The sequence below is a fragment of the Ovis aries genome, chromosome 19 (assembly GCF_016772045.2).
Source record: "Ovis aries strain OAR_USU_Benz2616 breed Rambouillet chromosome 19, ARS-UI_Ramb_v3.0, whole genome shotgun sequence".
NCBI lineage: Eukaryota > Metazoa > Chordata > Mammalia > Artiodactyla > Bovidae > Ovis > Ovis aries.
This window is the reverse complement of record NC_056072.1, coordinates 3,870,717-3,897,258: the sequence shown is the minus strand read 5'-3', so window position 1 is coordinate 3,897,258 and position 26,542 is coordinate 3,870,717. Positions and strand designations below refer to the sequence as shown.

The following is a 26,542-nucleotide window of genomic DNA, read 5'->3' as shown; positions in this document are numbered from 1 at the left end:
CAGGGAGCTACTTTACAGATACTCACATGCCTACTCATAGCAGCCCCAGCTGTAAACGAATTACTCAAAATAGGACTAACACATGCACAACCACTTATGAGCAGCACAAAAATACTGACATGAGAGAGCTGCTGCTGCTGCTGCTAAGTCGCTTCAGTCGTGTCCGACTCTGTGCGACCCCATAGACGGCAGCCCACCAGGCTCCCCCGTCCCTGGGATTCTCCAGGCAAGAACACTGTAGTGGGTTGCCATTTCCTTCTCCAGTGCATGAAAGTGAAAAGTAAAAGTGAAATCACTCAGTCATGTCCGACTCTTAGTGACCCCATGGACTGCAGCCTACCAGGCTCCTCCATCCATGGGATTTCCCATGCAAGAGTACTGGAGTGGGGTGCCATTGCCTTCTCCAGGAGACAGCATGACCTTCCTCCAAACCTCCACCTATGATTCCTTTAGAGAAAGCACATCGATTAGCTAAAGGGCATCGATTAGCTCCGTGACCAAAGGAAGCAGATACAGGTGGAGACACCTGGGGAGGAGCACAGAGTCAGAGAGAGAGGAGAGGATGCTCTCATGCTGCCAGAGTTTGATGAATGAAATGGAAAGTGTGGCAGCAGAACCTGCAGTTATTTTCAACAAGGTCAACATGTAGAGCAGCAAATATATTTTTAAAAGAATGAGTTTCCTCTTAATTGTGCATTTTTTCTTTATTTAACAGATTAAGGTAAAATGTGGCTTTCTGTCTAGCAGCAAGACACACGGCCCATGGCTGTGCTGTACTTGTTACAGAGCAAATAAGACTTGATGGAGGGTGGAGGGAGGAGAGAAGGGCAAGGAAAGGGGGATTTGTTTTCATCTCTGAAGCTCTGTTTCTAGGAGGTAGATGTGAACAGGACTTGGAAGATGGAGTTGGGGCTAAGGAAGATTCCAAACAAGGGAGACGGTATAGCAAAGAGACAGAACTCTAGTCTCATCAACTGAAAGGACCCTTCTGGTAAGGAAGAGGCTCACTCTTTGTAAGTAATGTCTGTTTCTTCCTTATGTAAACATTCAATCACAATCACGTGGCTCTGGTTTAGGCAGAGACGCAGAAGGAAGGGAGGGGGAAATCTGAGGTTCTGCTCTATTTCCCCATAATATTAAACATCAAGTCTTTGTCTTAATATCAGTCAACAATCGTTAAATACTTACTCTATGTGAGTTAGGGTTCCATGGTTGCAAGGAACAGTGATTGATTATTATTAGTCAAAGCAAAAACTGACAAAAGCCAAACATTGAAAAGCAAATGTCTAAAAAGACAGGGACCAGAGAGGCTGCAAGAATCTAAGTTGAAGACATTGATGGACAGTTAGCTAAAGTCAACACAGACAAATTAAGACGTCTTTTCTCAGGAAACATCTGCTGTTCTTAGACTGGGTCAAGAGTCCACCTTTCTCAGATGTTGTGCCCCTTTGATAAATAATCTGAACACAATCATACCCAATAGATGGGTTTCCCAACAAGAGGTTGGGGTAAAATCATAAAAAAACAAGGAAGAATGGGTACCAGGCTGGCAAAATCTGATGGTTCACACCATGCAAATTTCAGAATAGAGAGCGAAAAGAAGTGTCCAACAACACACAGCCATGTGGGTACACACGTGTGCGCCATTGCTCCATCGTGGTTTTAGCCCAGCTGGCGAACACCCCCTGGTCTGTCGAGGTCTGTGCTGTCTTTGGCCCTCTCTGTCTTCTCACGGGACCCAAACTCTGCATCTCTGCATTTCATCTTCCCCTACGTAGCTTCAGCCGGTTTCAAAATAAAGAACAAACTTTCCCTAAACAACTTCTTCTGAAAAACAAGTTTCCTTAAAAGGAATGTAGATACGCTGTGCTGTAATAAGTCAGTAAGTCATACCAGACTCTTTGTGACCCCATGGACTGAGGCCCACCAGGCTTGTCTGTCCACAGTATGTTCTAGGCAAGAACACTGGAGCGGGTTACCATTTCCTCCTGCAGGATATCTTCCTGACCCAGGGATGGAACCCAGGTCTCCTGCGTCTCCTGCATTGGCAGGCAATTCACTGAGCCACCTGGGACACCACAGATAATCCACGGTAGGTACCATCAATCCAATAGAAACCCAGCAACAACTTTAAGAATCAAGGGGACACGGTGTTTGGATTTCCTGCTCCGGTCAGCGGGCAGTGCCTCCTGGAACATGAGAAAGGACCCACAGAGGTGGCAGAAACTGCAATGAATGCTGTGTCTTGCTGGCTGAGAGAGTGGGACGGTGAAGCTGGCCAGCGTATCTGAGGTACACAGCTACACTGTTGTCATCAGACAAAGGAAACAAGATCTTGGCATATAATCCAGCACAGGCACTGGGAAAATAGAGCCAGATATACAAAGAAACCTAATGGGCAACTGGTTACTCACTCAGTAAATGTTAACTGAGCATCTTCTATGTGCTACCACTCGGTTCTAGGTTCTGGGGACAGCAGAGACTAAGAGAGAACAGATCTGTGTTCTTGCAGAGATTATTAATAGAGAAGGCAGAGAGTAAAGAAAGAAGAAAATAAATAAGAAAAATACCCAGTAACAGTAAGAGCTCTGTGTGTCATGGGGAATCAAAATAATGTGAAGCAATGGAGCTTGACGGGGGGATGCTTTTACACTAGATGGTCAGCAAAAGGCTTTAAACTAGGACTTGACCAGCAAGAATATACCATTCCTGTTCAGACTGGGCAGAGTCGAGGCGAAGGGAACAGCTTTTGCCAAGGCCTCGGTGTGCGGGAGCAACAGAAAGGAGGCCACTGTGGCCAAAACAGGAAAAGGTGAGGGGGAGAGAGGTAGGGGATGAGGTCACAGGTGGGTGGCTGGTCATAAGGGTGGTTTCTATGGGGCAAACTCAGAGAATGTTTCCAGAAACAGTCACTGTGAATGTTCATTAGGTGGGAGGGGCAATGAGGTCAAGTCAGTAGAGGTCATATCTGTGAGTCTGAGAGGTGAGGTAAGGGAGGGCCGGGACCCGGGGATGCAGTAAAAGATGATCTCCATAGGGAGAATGCATCTAAACTTGCTGGGGATCAAGAGCCTCCCCATGACCTGCACAGCACCCTAGGAGGACAGGAAGTTTGGGCAGAATAACTGGACATCTAGTTTGGAGGGTGGGTGAGGGAAGCACAGAAATCTGCAGACTCTAACAGAGGCGGTCTTGTGTGGAAATCTAGGGCACTGTCAGGGCTGTGGTCAGTTGACCCCAGCCCACACCTGAGTGAACAGTTGATTTCCAGTATCCTCCAAGAAGTGAGCCGAGAGCTGTGACAGCCCTCTTAGATGAGCCGAGAGCAGGGCAGGATTGTCTGCGGGGCTCTGGTCTCCGTGGGTCCGACTGTAAGAAGCTGAGGGAGGCGGGGAACGCACTGACGGGCGGTGAGTCCACAGACTGTCCTGGAGCCTCTGCTTGGAGTCTCACCACCCATTCTAAACACCAGTTTGCTTTAAAACATCCTCCTTAAGAATAACTACCATTACTCAAGTACATACCAAATACCATATACTAGGCAAGTGGCAAACATTATTCCTAATCCTTGTATCCAGCTCTTATAGACAGGAAACAGACCGAAATCCAAAAATGATGGGGAATGATTTGAATCAAGTGTTTATGATCACTTTTTCCCATTTTGCATGCTAGGTCTCTTCAGTCGTGCCCAACTCTGCAACTCTATGGACTGCAGCTGGTCAGACTTCTCCGTCCATGGGATTTTCCAGGTAAGAATACCTGAGTGGATTGCCATGTGTTCCTCCAGACCGATGTCTCCTATGTCTTCTGCACTGGCAGGCGGGTTCTTTACCACCAGTGCCACCTGGGAAGCTATATTTTCACATTATAACAGAATAATAAAAGCAAATAAATATGGAGTCCCGATGAAACGAAAAAAGCCTTACTCTGTTCTCCTCTATCAACTAATGCATATTTGAAAGTATAATTTCAAGTGTCTAGACCTAGTACAATAAGCCCACAATCCATTCAACCTTATTTGGGACTCTGATGTATATTTTCCCTCCGGTACATTCTGAAGAATATATTCACGTCAACAGGATTTATTCTTTGAGGTTTCTATCAAAAAGTGTCATCCTGTGCTACAAAGGTTAAAAAGAGTAATTCAATGAAAGGAAGTTCACTTTCAAAGGTAAGCAAAACAGACAGGTTTTCTAATGCAAATATGTGCTTCTTAAATTAAACTCAGGAAGGGGCCTTGAGGTTAAGGTTTGATGGATTCTCTCTCAGACTTTAGCACCGAAACCCAGTGCCAAACACTCCAGACTAACACACCACAAGGCAGAAACACCCCACAGGCGGTGGAATATTTTGACAGTGAACCTAGCCTTTAAATACTGTCAACTGCCAGGTTTAAGAGATCATCAGACTCCAGCAGAAGGGATGAAATGAAAGGGCTGGCCCTAATGATATCAACGTTCTTTTCAGTTTTATGAAATTATCCAGATCTGTTTCCTAGTAAATGAACAGATGCACTGCTCAGAAGCAAAGTGCTCAGAAAACAGCTGAGGGGTTTCCCTTTAGGCCTGCGCGTTGGCTGTTCAGAGGACTCACCATTATGCTCTCTTGGTAAACTTAGGGCAGAACGTGGTTGTTCCCCCAGCCTTGCAGATTTAGGAACTGGACTTTTTCAGCACACACAGGGATGATCAGAATTCTGGAGACAGATTCAACCTGACTCAACTCACATGAAACTAATTACAAACCAGAAGGCCAATTTATCTTAGATAACACACATACTACGATCAGCACATTCACATTTTGCAGAAATAAAAACATGGGAAGTTTGCTAATAAAATGCATTCTAACATGTATACTATCATGTGAAGTGAATCGCCAGTCTATGTCTGACGCAGGATGCAGCATGCTTGGGGCTAGTGCATGGGGATGACCCAGAAAGTTGTTATGGGGAGGGAGGTGGGAGGGGGGTTCATGTTTGGGAATGCATGTAAGAATTAAAGATTTTAAAATTTAAAAAATAAAAAACTAAAATTAAAAAAAAATAAATAAAAATAAAATGGAAAAACAGACAGAGGGATTTTTTTTTTTTTTTCTCAGACCAGGTTGAGTCACATAGCAGAGATCCTTTCTGTATTGGCAAGAATGCTTGGATTTCAGAATTCAAAGTCCCTCCCCCTTGGACAGGCAACACACGTGTGCTCACCTGTCATTTCTTTCTGTAACAGTTTTCTTCTCTAGATAGCTTTGGTAAATCAGTGGTTAAACAAGAGATTCATACGTACTTGAATAAATATTGTTTTTCTATATGTACTGGGAAGATCAGTTAATTTTAACTATCTGAAGGAAAATTAATTTTTTTTTTTTTTGCCAAGATCCTGGGGATAACCCACTGTGTTCCCCTTGAAGTCTCTTTCCAATCATATCCTGGATATCTGAAGGCACAAGGGTCAAGAGAACACAAAAACAATTTGAATTACTTAAATTACAGGCGAATTTAAATCTGAATAAATGGCTATAGAGTATAAGAATCAGGAAGTGCCATCATCAGTAAATTTCACCAGAGTACTTGGTGATGTAGTCAGACGGTTCTTTGTGAAAGCTGGCAAACTGAAAATGAAAGTGAGCTGCAGAATCACGTTTCCTGGAACAGTATTATCCAATGTGTGGTCTACAGGCCAGCAGCATCAGCTTCACTCAGAAGACCGTGAGAAATATTGCTTGGGCCCTACCCTAAACCTATTGAGTCTGAACTGAAAGAAAGGAAGAAGGGAGGGGAGGAGGGAGGGAGAATGACCTGCCAGAGGGTTCTTTATGTATGCAAAAGTCTGAGAAACAGTGCCCTAAAGTACGACTTGAGAAAGAAATCCCATACGGAATAATCAGTTGGTCGAACAATGAAAATAAACCGATAATCTAAGCAAGCCCACAAACAAATGAAACAACCCCAACTGTCTCATTATCTCTAGATACAACTTTTCAAAAATGAGTCCACACGAAAGGAAGTGAGTGGCCAAGGACAGTTGCGTGTGAGGATACAATCAAAACCTGGAAAAGAACACTTCAGACTTTAAGATAGCTTGAGTCTCTGCAAGCTCAGTTTTCTAAAATCCCTGAGGTTTATTCCTCAAATACTCTTGAGAGTAAAGATTCTTTGCCTAACAAGAGCTTCAGCATACTGAAGACGATCTTAAACCAGAAGTCCACGCCAGGCACAGATTGGGCGGAAGGAAGGAAGGAAGGACACTAACCCTCGTTAGCATCCCCTCTACCATCGCAGCGGGTCCTCCCTCCCATTTATCGCTCTCACACGTATCACTTCAAGTATCACCTCACCGAGACCTGTGTCTGCTGCTGGACTCACCCCCCACTCAGCTCCTCTTCCTGGCACAGCACATCTTCATCTAGGAGCCCCGCTGTCACCCCAAAGTTAGGTCCCAAACTGGAGGACTCTCTGTTTTCAGATCATTCTCCTCCCCTCTCTATGGCCTCAGCATCATCTACTGCTCTGGCCTTTTTCTAGTCCCAGATATCCTGTGCTTTCCTGTCTATGCTCGCTCAGGTTTAGCTTGACATCCTAAATGTTACCTTTCCGCACCACTACCCCTTACAAAATACTAGTAATCAACCCAAACATTTCTTTCTACGTAGGTTGCTTCACTCCCAGTGAAACAACTCACAACTGCTTCCTTCTGCCAACTGCATCAAGATGCTTCCTAGTTCGTGCGGCTTCCTCTTCGCTTGTCGTTATTGTTTCTTGGAAACAACTAAACATCCAGTGTTAATGACCTGAGTGATCACCGGCTCACTCTCAAAAGTATTTCAGAATATGCGTCACTTCAAGAACCCAGAAAAAAAATCATTCTTATGTTTATCTAGGAACAGGTAAACATAGGACAAGCATAAACATGCTCACATAGACATATATGGATTTTAAAGGCAGGTTTGGAATCATATTACAGTGCTGAACTTTTAAAACCTCACAATATGCCATTTTCTCTATTCAATACATCTATGTGCGTCGATTTCATGGCTGCATAGAGGTTTTTTGTAAAGATAAACCAACATTTATTTAATCTACTCCAAATATTTTATTGCTCAAAATCTTGCCTATTAAAAACAATGCTGCACCTATGCACAAATATGCTTTAACCCCTTGGCAGCTATTTCTTGAATTGAACTTACTGTATAACAAGGTATGCATATTCTTAAAACTTTTGATACATCCTTTCAAACTGAGATCCAAAAGTTAATTATCAGTTAATATTCCCCCCGAGTATGAACAGTGTGTTAGGAGTCACTCTCTCCTTGTAACTCAGTGTACCCTGGCTATTAAGAAATGTTTTTGTAAAATAATCCCTCACTGTTATTTTCTCTCACTGGTCACCATTTCTTCAATTATTAATGACATAATTTTGCATGCCTGTTAGCTATATCTTTTTCTTTTTTTCATTTGTGGGTTTTTGTCCCTTTTATTATTGGAGTGTTTTCTTCTTGTCCTATTGAATAGTGGGAGACTATTTTATTTCCAGAATGTTAAACCTTCGTAACATTATGTTGCAAACTTTTATAAGACTGTTTACTTGCTTTTTACTTTAAATTATAGTAGAATTTTGCTAAATGAAGATGTATAAATATACCTGTAGTCAAAAAGTGGGAATTACATTTAAAATGAAGAATTTTAAGTCTATCATTCATTTATGGTTTATGCCTTGAGAATGAATCTTATAAATCTACTCCCTGTACAAAGATTAAACAATGGTTCGCTTTTTTTTTTTTTTTTTTCCCTGCCCTCAAAGGCCTGACGTAGTACTGAGCTCTGGGAACCCAACCAATTCCATCTCCCACCCATTCTTTATTTTAGCAAAGTCTGACTCTTGGCTGTCTGGTCTCCCCCTAGGCATACCTCACATCTTTGTTATGTCCTTGCTCTAATTCCAGCAGGAATGCCTGCCCATCCTTCCCCAACTTTGCCAATAAGCCAAACGCCCGATTCCTTTGTTCTCCTTCTGACAGGCCCCAAAGTCTCTTCTCCCTTCATAGCTCTTCTTGCCCAAACAGCCCTTGTCCTTTCTCTTTAAGTAAATACCACACAATTTAGTATCTAATTACCTCATTTTATTCCATGTGTCAGCTCTGTTTTCTTAAAAAAAAAAAAAAAAAAGATCAGTGTCTGAAGAGCAACAATCACGGTATAAACCTCCTTCTGTCTTGAACTAACAGTTATGACCTGGGTCCCTAGACTCTCTAATCAATAGAAATTGATGAGAGGCCATTGGCGAATTTCAGGCAAGGCTTTAATGGGGCTTGGGCCCAGGCTCAACCCTTGGTGGTTCAGATGGTAAAGAATCCGCCTGCAACATGGGAGACCTGGGTTCAGTCCCTGGGTGGGGAAGTTCCCCTGGAGGAGGGCATGGCAACCCACTCCAGTATCCTTGCCTGGAGAATCCCATGGACAGAAGAGTCTAGCAGGCTATAGTTCATGGGGTCGCAAAGAGTTAGACATGACTCAGTGACTAACTACAAGGGTCCAGGCTTAAGGGAGCTGAAGTGCATGCCCCTCCCCTGCTCAGGTCCATAGGCAGGGTAACAACAGGGCAGAGGTTCAGTGGGGCAACAGCGGCACCTCGGGTGGTCTGCCCACCCCTCAGTGGCACTGTGTGTAGGCATCATGCGCAGCTCCCCGCTTTGGTTTCCAACCTCAGAAATGGCGTTGGCTTGTGGCCTTTTTGTATCTTCTTGTTTGAAATTTGTCCTAACTGCACACGCACACAATTATTTTTTAGTCACGCATGGTTTCTGTGTATCCTGTTGCTTAAGGAGACCTTTCTCCAGGTGCAAGCCCCGCAGTAAAATGTCCCTGGTCCCAGCTGATCTCAAACCGCACGCCTCCTCATACAGAGCCAGCCTAAGGAAACGCTCCAAGAACATGACTTGATTGACACCTTGGATTTCACATTCAGAATTTCCATGTTCCAAATCCCTCCTTAATAGCTATAAGATCTGAAATAAACTGGTATAGCACTGAGCTATGAGCTATTACAATTCAACTATGCACAAACACTGAAAAATCTTTCCTTCTTTTCTAAAGAGTCTTCAGACCAAGCAAACACGGAGGTGTGGGAGACGCAGGTGTAAACAAACACTTGTTTTCTCACTAAGCCAGTGTTGACTTGACAGTAAACAGGAGCATGAGCAAGAATAAAGCAAACACTCAACAGAACAACAGCAGCAACAAAGCCAGACACACAGAGGAGAGTTTCGCCTTCACATTTCCTTCCCAGGTTTTGTGCATCTTTGGAATTGAAAGTACAATATTATTTTGAAATTAAAAAGGAACAAAGAAAACTGAGGCAGAAGCACAGATAAATACGGAGCGATTTCATTCAACTTTTCAGAAGACTGTACCATCAGTTAAAGGATGTTCTGAGAATGAGAGCATCAGTTCCTCCCTCATGGAACGCCGACCAGCACTGCCACATGCAGGCCATTGTTGCAGGTTCTGAAAGCCGGATGAGGAAGAAGAGGACCAGGATTGTTTCCTCTGGGGGCTGATTTTTTGGTGAATACCCAAGGAAAGAAAAATGGTTCGGTGCCCCGAAACTGTCTATCGGTAAGTGTTACTAGAGTTCAGGACATGTAACAACTTCCATGCACACTTATCAAGCACCTACCAGATGCTGGGCAAGGACTGAGGGCCACTCAGCTGGAAAACCTTTGAGATGGTTCTGTGTTTCGAGTTTGCGGATGTAAGTGAGAGAAGTTATTACAGTTGGAAGAAGATGAACAAATGAGCACAGCTAGGTTCAGAAATGTTATGTGTGAGCAAGTTTGAGGATATCTGAAAACTCAGTGTAAACTGGAGAAACTAAGAAACCTCAGTTCTTTCATTCCACAGTGAAGAGTCTGGAAAATCATCTGGTTAAAATCCAACACCACACCCAGAGCCAGTGCAGGCCTCGCTCGAAGTGTTTCTAAACACGAGCTGCAGCCCTCAGAAAGCAGGGGCTGGTTCTCTATAAGCTAGCTGGAAGAAAATAGCACCCCTCCCTCCACTAATTTAGTTACTTTGGGAGACAAAAAGCATTCAGGGAATGTAAATGGGGAAAGTGCAAGTATTGTGAAATATAGCAATGTAAAAACCAGACAATTTCTGAATAGATTCATCTCAGACTGTGCAGTGAGTTTTCTATGAAGCGCTGAAAAATATCTGCATTGCTTTCCAAAACAAAACTGCAATAAAAAAAAATTCATGGAAGAAGTATGAGAAATACTGAAAGCAAATCTCTTTACACGATTTCAGTCCAACTGATGGCAGAGATGGAGGCCGGAGGAACATAATGCATGTACAGAGAAATGTTTCAATGAAAGGCATTGATCTGAACTCTCATAAGGATTTGCGGTCCATTAGAATCATGGATCAAGTCAATTTCAGGCCTCTCAGTCCCCCTCTTCTTACCATTATCACTAATAACAATCTCTTGGAGTTAATGGTTCTTATTTATATTTTATCATCTTCATAATATGTTAATATATTGGCATTCTTTGCAGAACCCTGAAACATATTACTACTAGTCTAATACTGACTGTCAGGACATTTCTTATCAAGTAACTAAAATATTCTTGCAATGGGAAGAGATGGCAGGAAACAGAAATATAAAAAGGTAAGAGAATCCCAGGGAAATGGTATTAAAGTAAGTTCTAGAATCAAAAACTTAGACCTCCCAGACCACTCAGAGTCCTGTCACCTAACCAAAGTGCTGTTTTCATTTCTGATTATTAAATTCTTTTTTCAGACTTGGTTAAAATGTCTCTACCTGCATTAAATATATATGAAGTATGGTATACTGTTGATTTTTAAACATGGATAAAAAATGGTCAGTGTTCTAGTTGCAGAAAGAGAAAATGTTCAATTTGCCTTCCTGTGCTGAACTAAGTTCTCCATCTCATCCCATACACAAAGTAAGTGAAAAAAATTCACTTTTGCAGGTCTGTGTTAAGGAAACTCCCTGAGTTTCCCAAGAAGCATGTGGAATTCGGCCATCAAACTTTGTAAGATGTAATTAAATTCTAAGAAATAAAAATCCAAGAAAGAGAATTGTAATTAGAAATGCATGTCCTTGATCTACCTTTTTTTTTTAAAGGAAAAGCAAACAGTTGAGGCTCTGTAATCTACTGTCTTCCAGACAGATTTCAGTTGGTACATATGTCTCTATCAACCCAGCAGAGATGTTCTGCAGGTAAACTTTTGTTTTATGCTTTTTTATATCCACATTTTAACTTTAATTAAAATTGATATTGGCAATGAGAAACAGGACAAGTACACGGGAAGAAAAGAAATACAATCAGATTTCACCAAGGTTCATTAGTGTTTTCCAGAGTCAGCTTCTCCAGCTCAATTAATAAACCGTGATATTTCCCCTTATGGTCAAGTAATACCAAACTCATCCAGTAGAAGAAGGCTATCAAAAAATATAATTTTTCATTATTCTCAAGATCATGACATAAAAAGGAAAATCCTGATGTTCAAACACTTGGGGACAAAAATATCTGCTCAAGTACCAAAATGCTTCAGTGGGATTCTAACCACTTAGGAAGATTTGGGCTCCTCACCTGCTGTTGCTCTTTCAACTTGGAATATGAGTGGCAGACAAATGAGATCAATCTGGAAACTTAAGAGTGACCTCACGGGATGGACAAGAAGCAACAAGTTGGTAGCCCTGCTGACCCCAAGCTCTGCTGGGATCCCTGTGAGAGTGCCACCAAAAAATGATACATTTCTGCTTCTGCCAATTGAGAGAGGTTCCCTTTCAGGTGAAATATCAGTCAGAAGGTTCATCTTCTCACCAAAAGCAGTAGACTTTAATAAACCTTCCAGGCCAACACAAAGGGGTGGGTCAATCCCATGGGATGCAGACTCTTTAGGTTAAGAATCTAAGCACTGACATCAATCTTTGTATAATAAGGCATTTTTTTTTCAAAGTTTAAAAGGAAGCAACCCTGCTCAGATCAATGACTTAATTTTCAGGATTTGAAACGAATATCTTGAACATATATTGTAGCATTATTCGGAATGGAAAAACAGGGGCAAAAAAATCCATGCTCATCGAGGGGCAACACTTGCATGAAACGTGATACAAACATGTTAGAAACAACTGCCCTGACAATAAAACAAAAAAGACAAGCTTAGTGCTCTGTGGAGAACGCACAAAGCATGCTTCTCACTGAAAAGGGAGGAAAATAACCTGTTCAGTCTGATCTCAGACACCATAGATCCGATAGTATGTCTGTATGAGCATAAAGGAAGCAACAGAAGAACGCATATGATCCTGTAATTACCATACATTTTTTCTGAGATTTTGTCACAAAATGATGTGGTATACAGAAGAAAACTGTTAATATTTTCATTATTTTTCTTGAGTTGTTTCACTAGATATGATGAGGCAGGATTATTTTGCAATAGAAAAACTTACCAAATGTTGAGGAAATTACATATATAGAAACTACTGTTTCAACAGATGGTAATAAGAACCTTGACGTAAAAAAAGAACAAGAGAGAAAAAAAAAAAAAAAGAAGGAGAAAAAAAAAAAAAAAACTGCCAAACAAACATAAGAGAATCAGCACAACTTGGAAAAATCAAGAAGCATCCAAACCAAAAACACAATTTGTTCTCGCAGCCACAACTGGGCTATTATTTCCATAGATTCCTCAATGAGGAAGGCTTTGAAGTTGACCTCAGGATCCCATCTTATATCAACTATCCTTACTTTAGACATATCTTTTACCTGCTTGGTTAATTGTAAAGGGAAACTAGGGCTTTCTTTTCCCCAAAATAGGAATTTTGTCATTCTTACTTCAAAATGTTAATTAAAAAACGAATGTTGCTGTGGATATTTACATGGCATGGGGAGATAACAGATGACTATTACAGTCAAGATCATCTGTCTCGTTTGGTTTTGTTTTGGCCACACTGGGTGGCATGCAGGATCTTAGTTTCCTGACCAGGAATCGAACCCAGGCCCCTTGAGATGAGAGTATGGAGTACTAACCACTGGGCCACCAGGGAAGTCCTCATCTGTCTTGAATAAGAAAAAAAATAGAACAAAAGATGGGCCTAGTACTCAACCCATCTCCTAGCTGCATCTGCTGAGTTCATCTCCTGATACATCCAACTCTCCACCAAACCAAGGAAGGAAGCCACATGTATGAGTGGATATTCTTGGCAGGTGTTCAGGAATGTCCTCTCCAGTTCCCTCAAACCACCACCACTGCCATTTACCCCTGACCTCCTTGCTTTTTCTCATCCCCAATTTCCAAATACTGGCTAGGCTACTTACACTGTCTTTGAAATGCACGTCTGCCCTTCCAAGTTGGCACGTGTTCTGATGTTCTTGCCAGCGTCTTGGGAAGCAACACTGCGGCAGCTTTTCCCTTCCCTTCTCGTCCCTTCTCATCTTTTCTACTAGTTTCTGATTCAGCTCACCTGCTAGCTATCACAGTATGTTCATTAGCTAGGTATACAACCTATCTCCAGCCAACAGTCCAGAGCCCACAAGTTTCAGGGGGAAAAGGTGGAAAAGGGTACATCAACTGATATAAGTATTGAATAAAAAGAGGTTCTTTAATAAGACTTACTGCTGGTACACAAAATGCCTTTTGACATAAAGCATGGCAGAGGTGAAAGCAACATTCAGCATCTCTGGTTTTGAAAATCATTCCTTCAGCAACAGAGGACTGCATGAGACACACTGAATGATGTGGATTAACGCATATTAAAACCCTTCTGTCATCCACTCAGCCTGCACCAGGCACTCTGCCGGATCCTGTGGGGTATTCATAGAGGAAGACCCTGCGGTCCTAGTCCTCAGGGGGTTCACAGAAAAACCCTGATACAATTCTGATCCTGATGAGCAAAGGTACATTTGAAAGCCAGAAGGAAATTTACAACCAAGCAAGAAAACAGACAAAATCCAATCCAACTCTACCTTGGAAACAAACAGAAAATACAAACAACAACAGCAACAGAAAAACAGAAAGTGATAATGAAAATGATACGAGGGAACCAAGAGGAAAGAGAACCAAAGAAGCAGAAGTTTAGGGGTTAAAGGCAGGGAGCCAGGAAGGCAAGTCCACAGCAGAGAAGGTGAGGAGGGGAAAGGGCCGGCAGGGAAAGTGAAGTGCACGGGCACCGGAAGCTGTGATGCAGAATGAGAGGGGTAGTTTCCCAGGGAGGAGGATCTGGGAGAGGTAGGGAAATGGAGAGAATGCAGTGTAAACATGAGGTCACTGCAGGCAGACATCCTAAATGGAGTAAGGATGGAGAAATCAGCACAAGGAACTTGGCAGAAGAGACAGACCATGAATAATAATAACAGTACCAGCCAATCTTTCTTGGACCTCTACTGATCTAAACCTCAATGACCATGTTGAAGTCTAGACGTTCTTTCAAAAGGACCTACCCTGTAACCTACAAATGTCCTGATTGCCAGGGCACTGAAACATCATTGCACTCATATCTTCAATTCAATGGCTCCATGGATCCCTGGGCACATCCTCGCCCTCAAACATCATGCGTGTGGTTAGCACTTTGCATTGTATGATTCTCATGCCAATACAGTTTTGCTGGTTTTATCACTCATGCTGTTGGGTTACTCCACTCAAAGCCATATCCCTTCTACACAGAACAACATAACTTCACTCATGGTTATATTTTTGAGCAGATAGAAATTTTTTATGTGAACAGTTTACATACAGAAATTCCAAAATACATGCAAAAATTTTATTCCAAAATCCTTCTAAAAAACACCCTCGTATCCAATCCAAAGCATCAACAAGGCTTTTATCCAGGGCATCCGTGGGCATGAGTGATGAGTAAATCAGAACAAGAAAAGCAGGTGGTGGATGTTACCAAGTGCATTAATATGTGCAGGCAGAACAAAGCACCAAGCTGTCCTCAGAAGCACTGATTTTTCACTTTTTCACAAGACACCAAAAATCTCAGCTACATGACTCTTCCAAGTCTAATTCTCTTAATATAGTCATATTAAAGTGGTTTTCTCCCCCCAAGGATGGTTCTTCAATTCCTAAACTATCACTTCTTTGTCAAACAGCCCTTACCTTTTGCCTTTGGAAAGGAACATAGTCAGATTCCAGAAATTTCCAAAAATAAATTAGAGCTTGGTAATTTCAGCCTTTTATTTCCTATTTCTTCTTCTGTTTTGTCTTTCTTGGTGCCTCTCATAAATCACTTGTAAAATTAAAATCATGAAACTGACATTTATTTTCTACCATACCATTGACAGCCTCATCAGTATAAGCTCTGAGGATCATTAGAATTTCCATGATATAACCAATAATTATGAAATAACTGGGGGGGGGGGGGGAATTAGAATCAATCTATCAATGATATTTCTAAAAAATTTGATCACAAATAATGGAGAACAGAGAATTTATATCTATCTTGCATAATATATTTTCAATATATCTTATTAGATGAAGATACCACATTTTTAAAAGAAAGTGAAAATTATTAGTCATCCATATTTTGATGAGACTCATCCCTTTCTGCCGTCCACTGGTAGCAAAAAAATTTTCAGTTCAGTCGCTCAGTCGTGTCCGACTCTTTGCAACCCCATGAACTGCAGCTCACCAGGCCTCCCTGTCCATCTAGACCTGAAAAGAACAGCTATATATCTCCTATTTGCCCCTCCATATTTCTCAGTGATCGTCTAGCCTCAGAGAAAAGCAGAACCACTGTAGCAATTCTTAGAGCTTCCAGAAATATGTGTGTGCTTTATGTTTGTGAGAGAGAAATCTAAGCTTATTTGTTCAATCTACTGATGAAATTTGGTGAGATTCTGGCTAGAATGCCAGGAAAAAAATAAATAATTCGGTGGAGAATCAGAACACTGGGTGATTATGAGAATTTGTCCTTCAAGACTATGGAGGGGAGGGAGTTTTCAGGTCTGAGCATATGCAGGGTGCTGGAGAGCCAGAGAAAACTCCTTCTTGACTGCAATGAGGGGAGAAGGCCACGCTCTGGACCTGTTTTATTGCTGTTGTTGTTGTTTTGTATTACTGAAAACAATGAAAATCAGAATAAAAGTGAAGGGAGTATCACATGTGGCTTAGGGCTAGAGAAGCAGTGTCTTCGGGATGCCCCTCACTTGTAGCGGTCACGGGGGTTCTGATTGGGACACGCATCTGTGCAGGCATGTCCGCTTTCAGAGGCACATAGATGCCACAGGGCTGACAGGGGCCTCTGGAAGCAAACTAAAAAGAAGTCATTCCAGGTGAATGACCATGGACTTGGGGAACAGGAGGAGGTGGCCATTTCAGTACAAGTGAAAATCCCATGATCCTGTTTAGAGACCAAAGGAAGATTACGATTATTTAGAACGATTATGCCATAAAATAACTGTTGTGCCAGGGACCTGCCTCCTGCTTGGACCCTAAGCTGGAAGCCCATGGAAACACCTGTACCAGTCAAGCTCTCTTTCTTTCCAGTTGATAAACAATTCCACCGACTACATAATAAAAAAACTCTTGTGACCCAGCACCCAGATCTGGAACACTCAATTGTTGTCACTGCCAAGGGTCAACGCAATGTGTCCGCTTGTGACATATTTTAGCCAAAGAATGTTAATGACATTTTCCAATAGACCATGTTGTTTAAACACATGTCCCGCCCCGGAAATTTGGGATTACTAAAATACAGAGGTATCTTGAATGTCAAAAGGTCACAGCAGGCAGAGATATGGCCAGCTTTTCAGATCCTCTGACCACGTTAAGCACAAAAGCACTGGCAAGATGAGAAAAATATCTTGCCTCCAAAAGAAAAGAGAAAACTGTGAAACCAGAATTAGCAAACAATTGTTTCTACAAAGCATAATACACTGTCAACTTTATTCATTGTTCTATTTAGTAGAGGCCAAAATAATCTTTCTTTGTACCTCAAGAAAATCCATCTGTAGGTTAGATTTTTCCATTTTGCAGGAACACCTGCATATGCAAGGTGATGAGTGCACATAAACTCACAAGCACACAGAAGCTAACTCACTCACACCCAGAGAGTCGCAGCGGCAAAACTACAAAAACTCTTTCAACATTTTATTACAAGAAATCTGATTGACGTGGAATGTGAGTACACTTTAATATGTTTAATATATCTGTCAAGAAGTGGGGGCTTCCTAATGTGTTCGGAGAATACGAAGAATTTAGAATGACCCTTCACTTCTCTCATTCTTAGAGGATATCGCTAAACTTGGAAAAAAATTCTTCCCTGTTCATGGACAAACAAAAAGGTCCTACTGTATAGCACAGGGAACTATATTTAATATCCTGTGATATACCATAATGGAAAATACTGTGAAAAAGAATATTTATGTATAACTGAACCACTTTGCTATACAATTGAGAGGAACACAAACGTGTAATCAAATATACTTCAAAAAATTGTTTAAAAACATCAAAATTCTTCCCTGTTCACTGACCTCTCCCCTTGCACTTTTTCCTTATGTTTGTCTAACTTATCAACAAAGTTAAACAGAGAAATTTTCCCTTTCTTGACTGGTGTGCTTGACAAGACACCCAGGGGCTCAAAGCCAAGACCAAGGCTAACCCAGGAACTGTCATAGCCCTTCAAGGGACTAGCACCACGGTAAAAAAAAGGAAAAGTATTTTTCTCATCTCTCAGGAAGAAATTCAATATCATGGATATGTCATAGGTTTTCCTTGTATGATATCCTTGAAAACGGTCTCCAGGTTTCCTCTAATCTTTTTGCACACTGCTTCAAATACTTCATCCACTCAAATCCATTTGGGACTATTTGCTTGGGAGGAAAGAAAAAGAAATTAAAAAATAAAGAAGAGGAAAGAAGAAGCATATTTTCTTGAATTTTAAGTTATCTTATTTCTAAGTGATATTCAGGGTGCCACCATCCAATCTCTGTGAATGAGTTTTGAAAGGGGCAACTGAAGAGTATACAGACATCAGTAATAGCCTCAGATATGACTTGCCTACATAAAAAACGCTTTTAAGAAATCTTAAGTAGTTCCAGAAAACCAGATAGTTAGCATTCTGTTTTCCATTTTCCTTTTCACTAAATTGTCATCCATCAGAAACATGACTAAGATAAATAGACAGCAGTCCCCAGATAAAAATAGGAAGAATCCTTTCAAATCCTCATTAAATTCTGTATGTGATCCATACACAGCTTGAAAAGTACCAGTTAAGGATGAGACAATGAAAAGGTCCCCTGTATCTGGGAATACATGCCAATGGTTTAACCCTGCAGCATAATGATGGGAAAGCACAACCTAGAACAAGCTAAAAATCAGTTGCCCAAAACAATTACCACCAATATTTAGAATATCATAAGATTCAGCTTTCTTCCATTCTACCTTACTTTCCGCACAACAGGGAAGAACATTATCAAAGTCACCTTGACTGTGTATGTCGTCTAGCTGAATTTTGGTATTTCTTAGTCATTCATAAGGGCATCCCTGGTAGCTCAGCTGATAAAGAATCTGCCTGCAATACAGGAGACCCCGGTTCAATTTCTGGGTCAGGAAGATCCCCTGGAGAAGGGATAGGCTACTCACTCCAGTATTCTTGCCTGGAGAATTCCCATGAACAGAGGAGCATGGCGGGCTACAGTCCAGAGGGTTGAAAAGAGTCGGATACGACTGAGCGACTAAGCATAGCACAGTCATTCATAAAAACAAAATTCAAGGTTCCATTTACTTTCATTAATTCAGCTCACAGGGACTTGGGGAGGACACAGAAGGGTACCCAGTGAGAAGAGGAAAAGAGAATGTTTTCTTTTTTAAGGTGTCCTGGAGAAGTTATGATTTTTCTCCTATGATACCATGCACTCTGATTACTAAATCATTTTCCCCTCATGCTTTAAAGCCTACTATTCAGAAATTCAGTGACTGGCAAACTCTAGTCAAAATAGAGTTTCATCTATTGATTGTTATTTCCACATGTACAGGAGCTCCTAGATTCATCCATGAAACTAGGGCTGTCAGGATCTTAATGAGATCAACTGATTTAGCCACACATGCATAACCATTCAGCTCTTATGACACCTGGAGAGAGCAAGTCTTTGGATATGGCCTAATTTTACGCACTCAAGGACGAAAACTTGAACCACAACAAAGCCAACAATGGTGATTAAATAGTGCCTGTAGCCTGGCCCCACTCCTGGGAACTGTTCTCCACCCACTCCTGGGTGACGGTGACGGGGGTGTTTCTCTGGGTTCTCTGGATTTAGACGTGGTGAAGGATGCAGATGATCACGTGCGCCAAGTCCCCAGAGTCGATGAAGCAGCAGTTGATCTGCTCTGTAGAAAGCACTGAGGACCCGAACAAAAATCAGCGGCACAAATCCGAGGTCATCTGCTAAATACCCCTAACACATCGAAGCAGTCTCATCTATCTCCAAGCAAGAGTCACAGACACTAAGCCTAGAAGGGGGCGCAGGGAACTTGTCCCAGAAATCAACTCACTGACACACAAATCAGAGAATTCTCCCAAAGAAAAGCAGGATGAATGTCTTAAAATTCATCCTCCGTTCTCTAGAATTGGATGTACACTAAAGGTTGATGTTCTGAACAGCAAAAGTGCATTCAGCTATGATTCTACATGCTATGTATTTCCTGATCAATAAATCCACACAGAAAAAACTATTATGTGAACAAATTCTCTGCCAACACCACCTAGAAAAAGAAACATTAAAAACCAAAACAAACAGAATTCAGCTTATCTCGGTCCATGCCACTTTTTGACTTTTTTAAACTGCTTTTGAATGTTTGACATATGAAAATCAACAGCCAACTCTATAGGCTTTTTCAAGGCCCTGAAAATGATCACTTAACTTAGTAATCTTTAGTATTGGTAATCCTGTAGCTTGATAATCTCTAGAAGACTAGAGATTAAAGTTTCCATGAACAAACATTCTTTGAAAAACTTTGTAATTAAAGCCTCTTTACTGTAACATATCTGCTAAAGAAATAGAAGCAAAAGTTGTGTCTCCTTGTGTGACTATGTAATTTTTGACACCAGCAACAAAAGATTAATATTCATACCCTAATCTCATATTTTCAAACATCTTAGAAAAGAATCACACTGCCACCTATATTGTTCTTAGCTGAGGATCCTTGCTATCACTCTTTTGTTTAGGGATAAATGGCCGGCAGGTTTTCTTACAATAGTTCCATAGACTAAAAGTAGCAAAAAAAAAAAAAAAAAAAAGAAGAAGAAGAAGAAAAGTATTTATTATTTCCAAACAGAAGGAAAACTTCACTTTTGCTTTTTGAATGTGTGCTTCACGGGAATAACTTTTATCTTTTCATTTGCATTGCTTTCAGATCCATTCAGTAACTATGCATTTTGCGATGAAATGACATTCCATATTTAAAGTTGGTATTTTATGTCAGTTTCCATTTTCAAAGAGCATATTTTTAATCACATCCAAAATAGTTCAGCATTTTTCCCACTGCTGCCAAAAATAGCAGCACGTATCCTCCATACATGTATCATAACTCATATCCTCAACAACACACTTATCACAACACACAAGTGCGTTTCTGCTCTCGTCTCCCCTCAGCCCCATCTGTACTCTTACTGTGAACAGCTATAGCATAAAAATGTCTCTTTTCACATGCTTTTGATATTACACTATTTAATCACATACAGCTGTGGCTTATGAGACTGTTACAAAACACAATTTTAATGTAGTACTCGAAGCCAATTTTGGATAAACATCAACCATTTACTCTGAATAAGAAGTCCAACACTCCAAAGATTTTCTTTTAAAGGAAAAGCCTGGTTTTCTTAGAATCTGGCATGGGCATCATTGTGACTGAGCCCTCTCTCTGCCAAAGAGACTGATAATGTCAGAAAGGATTGTGTAAATCATATTAGTACAAAACCAAAGCTTTTCAGAATTCCTGGAGCCAGAGAGACCTGAAATGACGTGTATCCTCCCTTCTCTTTGGCCTCTTCCTCACACAGCCTCTACCTCCAACGCTCAGCTACATTTTATTACTTCATGGAAATATTTTTAAGTTGAAATTCTGTTTTTTCTCTTTTCCAAATTGAGAGAAAGTGAAAGGAAAATGTGTTGGAAAGATACTGTTCAAAGCAATATACATGGTGTTTCTCTTAAGTTTGGGATTATTCCGGAAAAGAAAAAAACATGAACTTTCCACTCCTTTTAGTAGGCACTAGACATAGTGTTGTGAAAATGATGACTACATGAGAGAAAAGAACTTCAACAGTAACAAAGATTTGTAAAAGAAAAAAACAACTGAAAAGGGACGGTAGCTTCTTATTATGTTTCTCTCATTTAAAACCAATTATAATAGCATACATTCTTTTTAAACCAATTACAATAGTATACATTCTAACATGAGACATGATGGATCATCGTTTCACACTATCGTATCACCCTCCTACAGTGAGAGAAATTTTTGGAGTTATTTCTAAAAATTCTTTTGCTGGAAGATTTTTAGAAAACCAGTTTCGTACATTTCAGCCTCTCAAAGGAAAACAGTACTTGGGAGTTTTCAAGGCTGAAATGTACAACACTGGTTGGTAACTGGCAAGTTACCAATTCCAACTATCAATGCAAATCTGGGACAGGAAGTACGAAGGAAATTCTAAACTCCTTCCCTCCCGCTGCAGGATTTTCTGCGTTTTCATGTGCAAGGAATGTGTGAGGCAGGGTTGCTTTGTTTTGCCTTTGCAGGATCTGTACGTTCACATCTGTACGAGTATCTTGGCCCCACAGGAGCCTCCCTCTCTCTCTGCCGACCCCCTGAGCCTTGTGCTTTCAAGCATCTGCTCTTTTCATGGCACAACTGGGCTCCAGCTAGACTTTCAGAGCTGGGCAGCTGTCCAGCTGCAGATGGCGAGAAATTCAGCTTAAAGTCAGTGTGCCGGTGGAGAACTGCTCCTCCACCTGACCCCAACTTCACTCCAGGCTTTGAGCAGAATCTGAGACCCACCAGTGAGGGAACCCTTGTCAGGGTACTGCAGTCTGAACCCCTTTCCTCAAGGTCTTCTTGGGAAGCAGATGGCCAAAGGCAGGGGCAGACTGATGAGAAACTGCACTAACCTGGGAGGAATGTAGTGATTTGGTTTAAGTGTGGAAAAGGAAGAAAAGATGAACTTTCTGTTGGTGCCTGGGTGAATTTTAAAGTTTCACGATGATTCAAGTCTTCCAAATATCACATAGGAGAGAAATATCTATTTCTCAACTACAAATTATCAATTGACCAGGTTGTGACCGTATTTTAACCATTTTTAGTTTGCCCCATTCAACTTGCTCTTCCAAGAAATCCCCTCCCACAAAGTACCTCAAATTCAGACTGAAATTCACCCTGGATCATAACATAAGAACAACAGGTTGGCGATTGGAAATAGGGTATAACAAAATCCTTGAGAAATATTACAAGACAACTTAATCACACATCGTTACATATCATTCAGCTAAAAAACCATTTTTTGGTCTCTTTTCTCTAAAATTTAATTATTCTGGGTGGTCTTCCAACAGTAAATTTGGTTTCCTGGAACTTTTTTTTTTTTTTTAAGAAATCCAGTTATGCCTCATTTAAATATAGTGACATGTCACCAAGATTTCTTCATTACTTCTAAACCAAAGTAATGTTCTTTTTAGAAATTGCTTTTTTGGGTAGGAAAAAAAATGGTCAAAAAGAAAATTGACAAGTGACAACTTTAAGTATAGGTCTGGGAGAGTAAGGTATTAGCTACAAGTCAGCCACAGGTTTTCCTTTTGTTTGATTGACTCATGTTTTTCTAATATAACATTTTAAGCATCTGGAAATTTATTCAAAGAAAGAAAAGCATAAATATCTTCTTTCTTTCTTTTTTCCTAAGCAACAAAGTGAAGAGATTGACTCTAATGTGATGGGTAAGAAGTGGAATAGAATAAGCAGGGAAGTATCACAAGTTTTTTCTACAACTTTAAGTGCATTTGAGGAAATAGAAGACAAATGCATTTATTTCAAAATCCATTTTCATTTTCTTTTATCATAAGAGAATAGTAGCTGCATCTGACATACATATTTAGGTAGAAAATGAAGGCTCAGTATTTTGGCATTTTCTAAATGAATACAACAATAAACATTTTAGTTCTGTAAAACCCCAATAAGATTTTCCACCCAAAACTAATGTCAGCAAATGGCTTTTGTGCCTGAGTTAAAAGCACCTGCATTTAGAGAATAGTTCAAGGCATGGCGTCACCACAATATGATTTTTGTTGTCAACCATAGAATTCTAATTTTATCAAGCATAAATGTTCTTTATGAATCAGCGTGACTTTAAATAGCAATGATTTTAAAACTGGATTCTACCTACAAGCTAAGGCAGGAAGGACAGTGGATTTTATGGAATTCCACCTACATTTACCAAATAAATCTAAGACGCATGCAATTCTTTCAAAATTACTAGAGATTATATTTTGGGACATAAGTGAAAAATGAGTAAAAAGTGCTACTAAGATAACCCAACTATTTTCACACTATCCTGGAGCATGATGAGACTTTATTACACTGTGTTTATACTGTTGGAAAGTTCCTATATTTTAAAATATTGTACATTGACCATTCCTTCCCCTCCCTGAGTGCCCACATTCCCATAGAGGGCATATTTTCATATCTTCAGCTTCCAGGAACATCATTAATGCCTGTCATTTCAGAGCCACTGTAATAATACTCGACAACGTCACAGCTCTGTCAGAGTTTTACAATGTAATGATCAATATGAACCACCAGGATAGCCAGAGTAACTGGTCTTATACACTCTACCACCCTGACCTGATTACCCAAATATCAGCTGAGGTCGCCTAATGGATCTAACTTCTCTAAAAATGTTCCAGAAGTTGATGGCTTTGACTCGCTTGAAAGTAACAAGATCCAGATGCTCCCTGTCTACACAGCACTAAACTGCAGAAGATCCCAAATCAGATTATTTTTTTTAACTCCCTATTTTTCTGGATCTCTTTTCCTCAACACCCCATGTTTCCTTTTTACCCCAAACACATATGCACACGCAAACGTACACACATACTTCCCACCAGTGTAGCTATGTATCTTTAATATAAGGTGCCTGACATTATTTCTTGCTAGCAATAGGTTAAAAGAAATCTTAAGTCAAAAAGCCATCATTCCATTTATTCCATTCATTTTGATGCAAAGTTTCTTTTCTGAATAGACTTCCTGGTAGAAAATAAGAACCAAAAAAGAAAGCATGAATTTTGAAACATTTGGAAAAATTTAGCCAAATGACTAAAAGGGATGGAATGTTGGATATTTTTCATGCAGCCCTTGAGTGTGTTGTTTTTGTTTCTTTGGGGGATGAGAAATGACTATAAATTTCCCGTTTGTAACTTGTCCTTGCTTTGCCATTTCCTTAAAGAATCCCCCAAAGGGTTAAAACTCCAGCCGATGGAGCAGGAGGGCTGGTCTATTTATTTCAGCAGCAGCCCAAACTAAACGCTCACAAAGGCAAAAAGCAGCGTGAATCGACCTTGCAGGGGCAGGGCAAATTATAGAGCGACTGAGGAAGGAAGGGAAAAAAAGAACAATCTTTAATATAATACTGAAAGTCTGCTGCCTGCTTTGGTTTACAAATCGGCATTGTTTGGTGAGACAGAGTAAATGAGAGTCAACCACGGCATGATTACCAAACCTTAACCAGGGCACCCAGACCCGGTGACAGCTCAGATCACTCAGGCACGCCTTGTTCACTCCCTGCGTGTTTATTTATTAAAAAGAGCCCAGTACAGTACGGCCAATGCAATGCAAAATAATATCATGCATAAAGAAATACACTCCATGCATTCAAGGGGGAACAAGCAACATCCCCACCCCTCCCCCAAAATCAAGTCCGATGTAATTGACAAATTGGAGCAGTGATTTCACACCTGAGAGTCTACCATGTCTGAACTGCAGGATAAAGTTCATGGTTGGCATGACCCACTGCTCAGTGACGTGGGCTTACCACTGGCCCCCTCATGATCGCTTGAGCACACACGGAAAAGCTAAACTATTTAACCAATTCATGTCTAATTATCATCACTCTATTCCATCCCCTTTCAAGCCCCAGGCCTTCTGATGATAGCCAACACAGAAACACCAAGCTTCTAAAAGTAAAGAACACCTATGGTGAAGCTCCTAAATTTACTCTCTGGCATTCTGACCATCTTCAATATAAAATAAAATATTTGAGGCCATAGAAAAATCAAAAATGCGCCCAAGCAAACTCTGAGACTTGAGTTCGCTGCCATATCCCTTCCCACGCCTGTCTTTCATTCCACACTTAGCGATTAAAAGTTTGAGTCCCCCCCCCCAACCCCGGCATGTCCTAGCCAGTGGGAAGAACCCTTTCAGAGCCACAAACAAAGAACAGCTCACCAGGAAAGCCCCTGAAACTGTATTGCCGTGCCCGATCATCACTGTTATGATCTCCTTTTAACAACCCTGCCCGTCTGCCGAGGGCTCGGCGGGCATCAGGAACATCGAGATGGCCAAACAACAACAAAGGAACTCAAGTGCAACTATTATCTCTCCTTAAAGAGGAAGCCCCAGTTCTGGGCTTGCTTTCTTCTTATCTCCTTCTCTGTTTCATTAACTCCATTGCTATGTTACTAATTTCAAACAAGCAGGAAGAGCTGGTGGGGATAAGGGGAGGGGGCGGTTTAATCATAATTCACACGCCTGTCTGCTTCCCACCCCAAGTGCAGGACACCCCACTGCTGCCAGGCTGTGGGGCACGCCATACCTTGGTTTGGAGGTAATGAGGGTAGTAGTAAGTGTACTGGGGGTACATTTGTGGCTGATCCAGGCGTTTGCCCATGTAGCTGGAATCGCTATCTCCGAGGCAGGGAACTGGATGACAGGCTATGTGCCCCAGGCCGAGCTTCCTCTGGAACCACTATTCCTGACAGTCCCGATGACTGATGAGGCTTCCGAGAGTCTTCCAGCACTCGCTAGTTCCAACACAGCAAGAATTTTAAAAAGAAACACACCAAAAAGAGAAAGAGGCGGGGATCTGTAGGAAAAAACCCCACACAGTCTCCCCAGATCACGCCTGGGGTCCACTTGGGAGGAGGCAGTTTGTTCTCTACCCGGCTGTCCGTAGTGATGTCAATTGCCAGCGTTTGTAAAGGAAGGAAAAAAAAAAATCAAAGTCCTTTTAGCAGAACTCGGAAATCTTGCAGATCAGCTTCCTGTCTCCTGGGTGTCTCTTTCCCCACCTTAAAAAAAAAGAAAAAAAAATAGAAAGAAAGAGAAAGAAGAAAAAGGAAAAAAAAAAGGGAGGGGGAGAAAAAGAAAGAAAGAAAAAGAAAAGGGAAAAGGAAAAAAAAAAAAAACCTTGCACAGCTCAGTTGCTGCTGTGTCCCTCCCAGAGTGACATGGTGTTCGGGGCTTGTCCTGTCCTTTCATTCACGTCCCCTCCTTCCAGCCAGTGGGTGGGACCCGGAGAGCCCCTCCAGGGAGCAGCGTACGCAGTCC

The 26,542-nt window shown here is 41.2% G+C and overlaps 2 protein-coding genes across 11 annotated transcripts in view; both read right to left on the bottom strand.

Moving 5' to 3' along the window:
* Positions 1-26,444, bottom strand: part of RBMS3 (RNA binding motif single stranded interacting protein 3) — an 816,868-nt gene extending 790,424 nt beyond the window's left edge. For all 10 annotated transcript variants that reach the window (XM_004018199.6, XM_015102101.4, XM_015102103.4 and 7 more), the window contains exon 1: positions 25,809-26,444. In XM_004018199.6, coding sequence (XP_004018248.3) covers positions 25,809-25,883 — 75 coding nt within the window. In that variant the 5' untranslated portion in view covers positions 25,884-26,444. The remainder of the gene's footprint in view (positions 1-25,808) is intronic.
* Positions 1-26,444, bottom strand: part of LOC132658164 (craniofacial development protein 2-like) — a 79,965-nt gene extending 53,521 nt beyond the window's left edge. Inside the window, exon 1 of the mRNA XM_060402070.1 lies at positions 380-26,444. The gene's annotated coding sequence lies outside the window, so the exon portion shown is untranslated. The remainder of the gene's footprint in view (positions 1-379) is intronic.
* Positions 26,445-26,542: the final 98 nt, after the last annotated feature.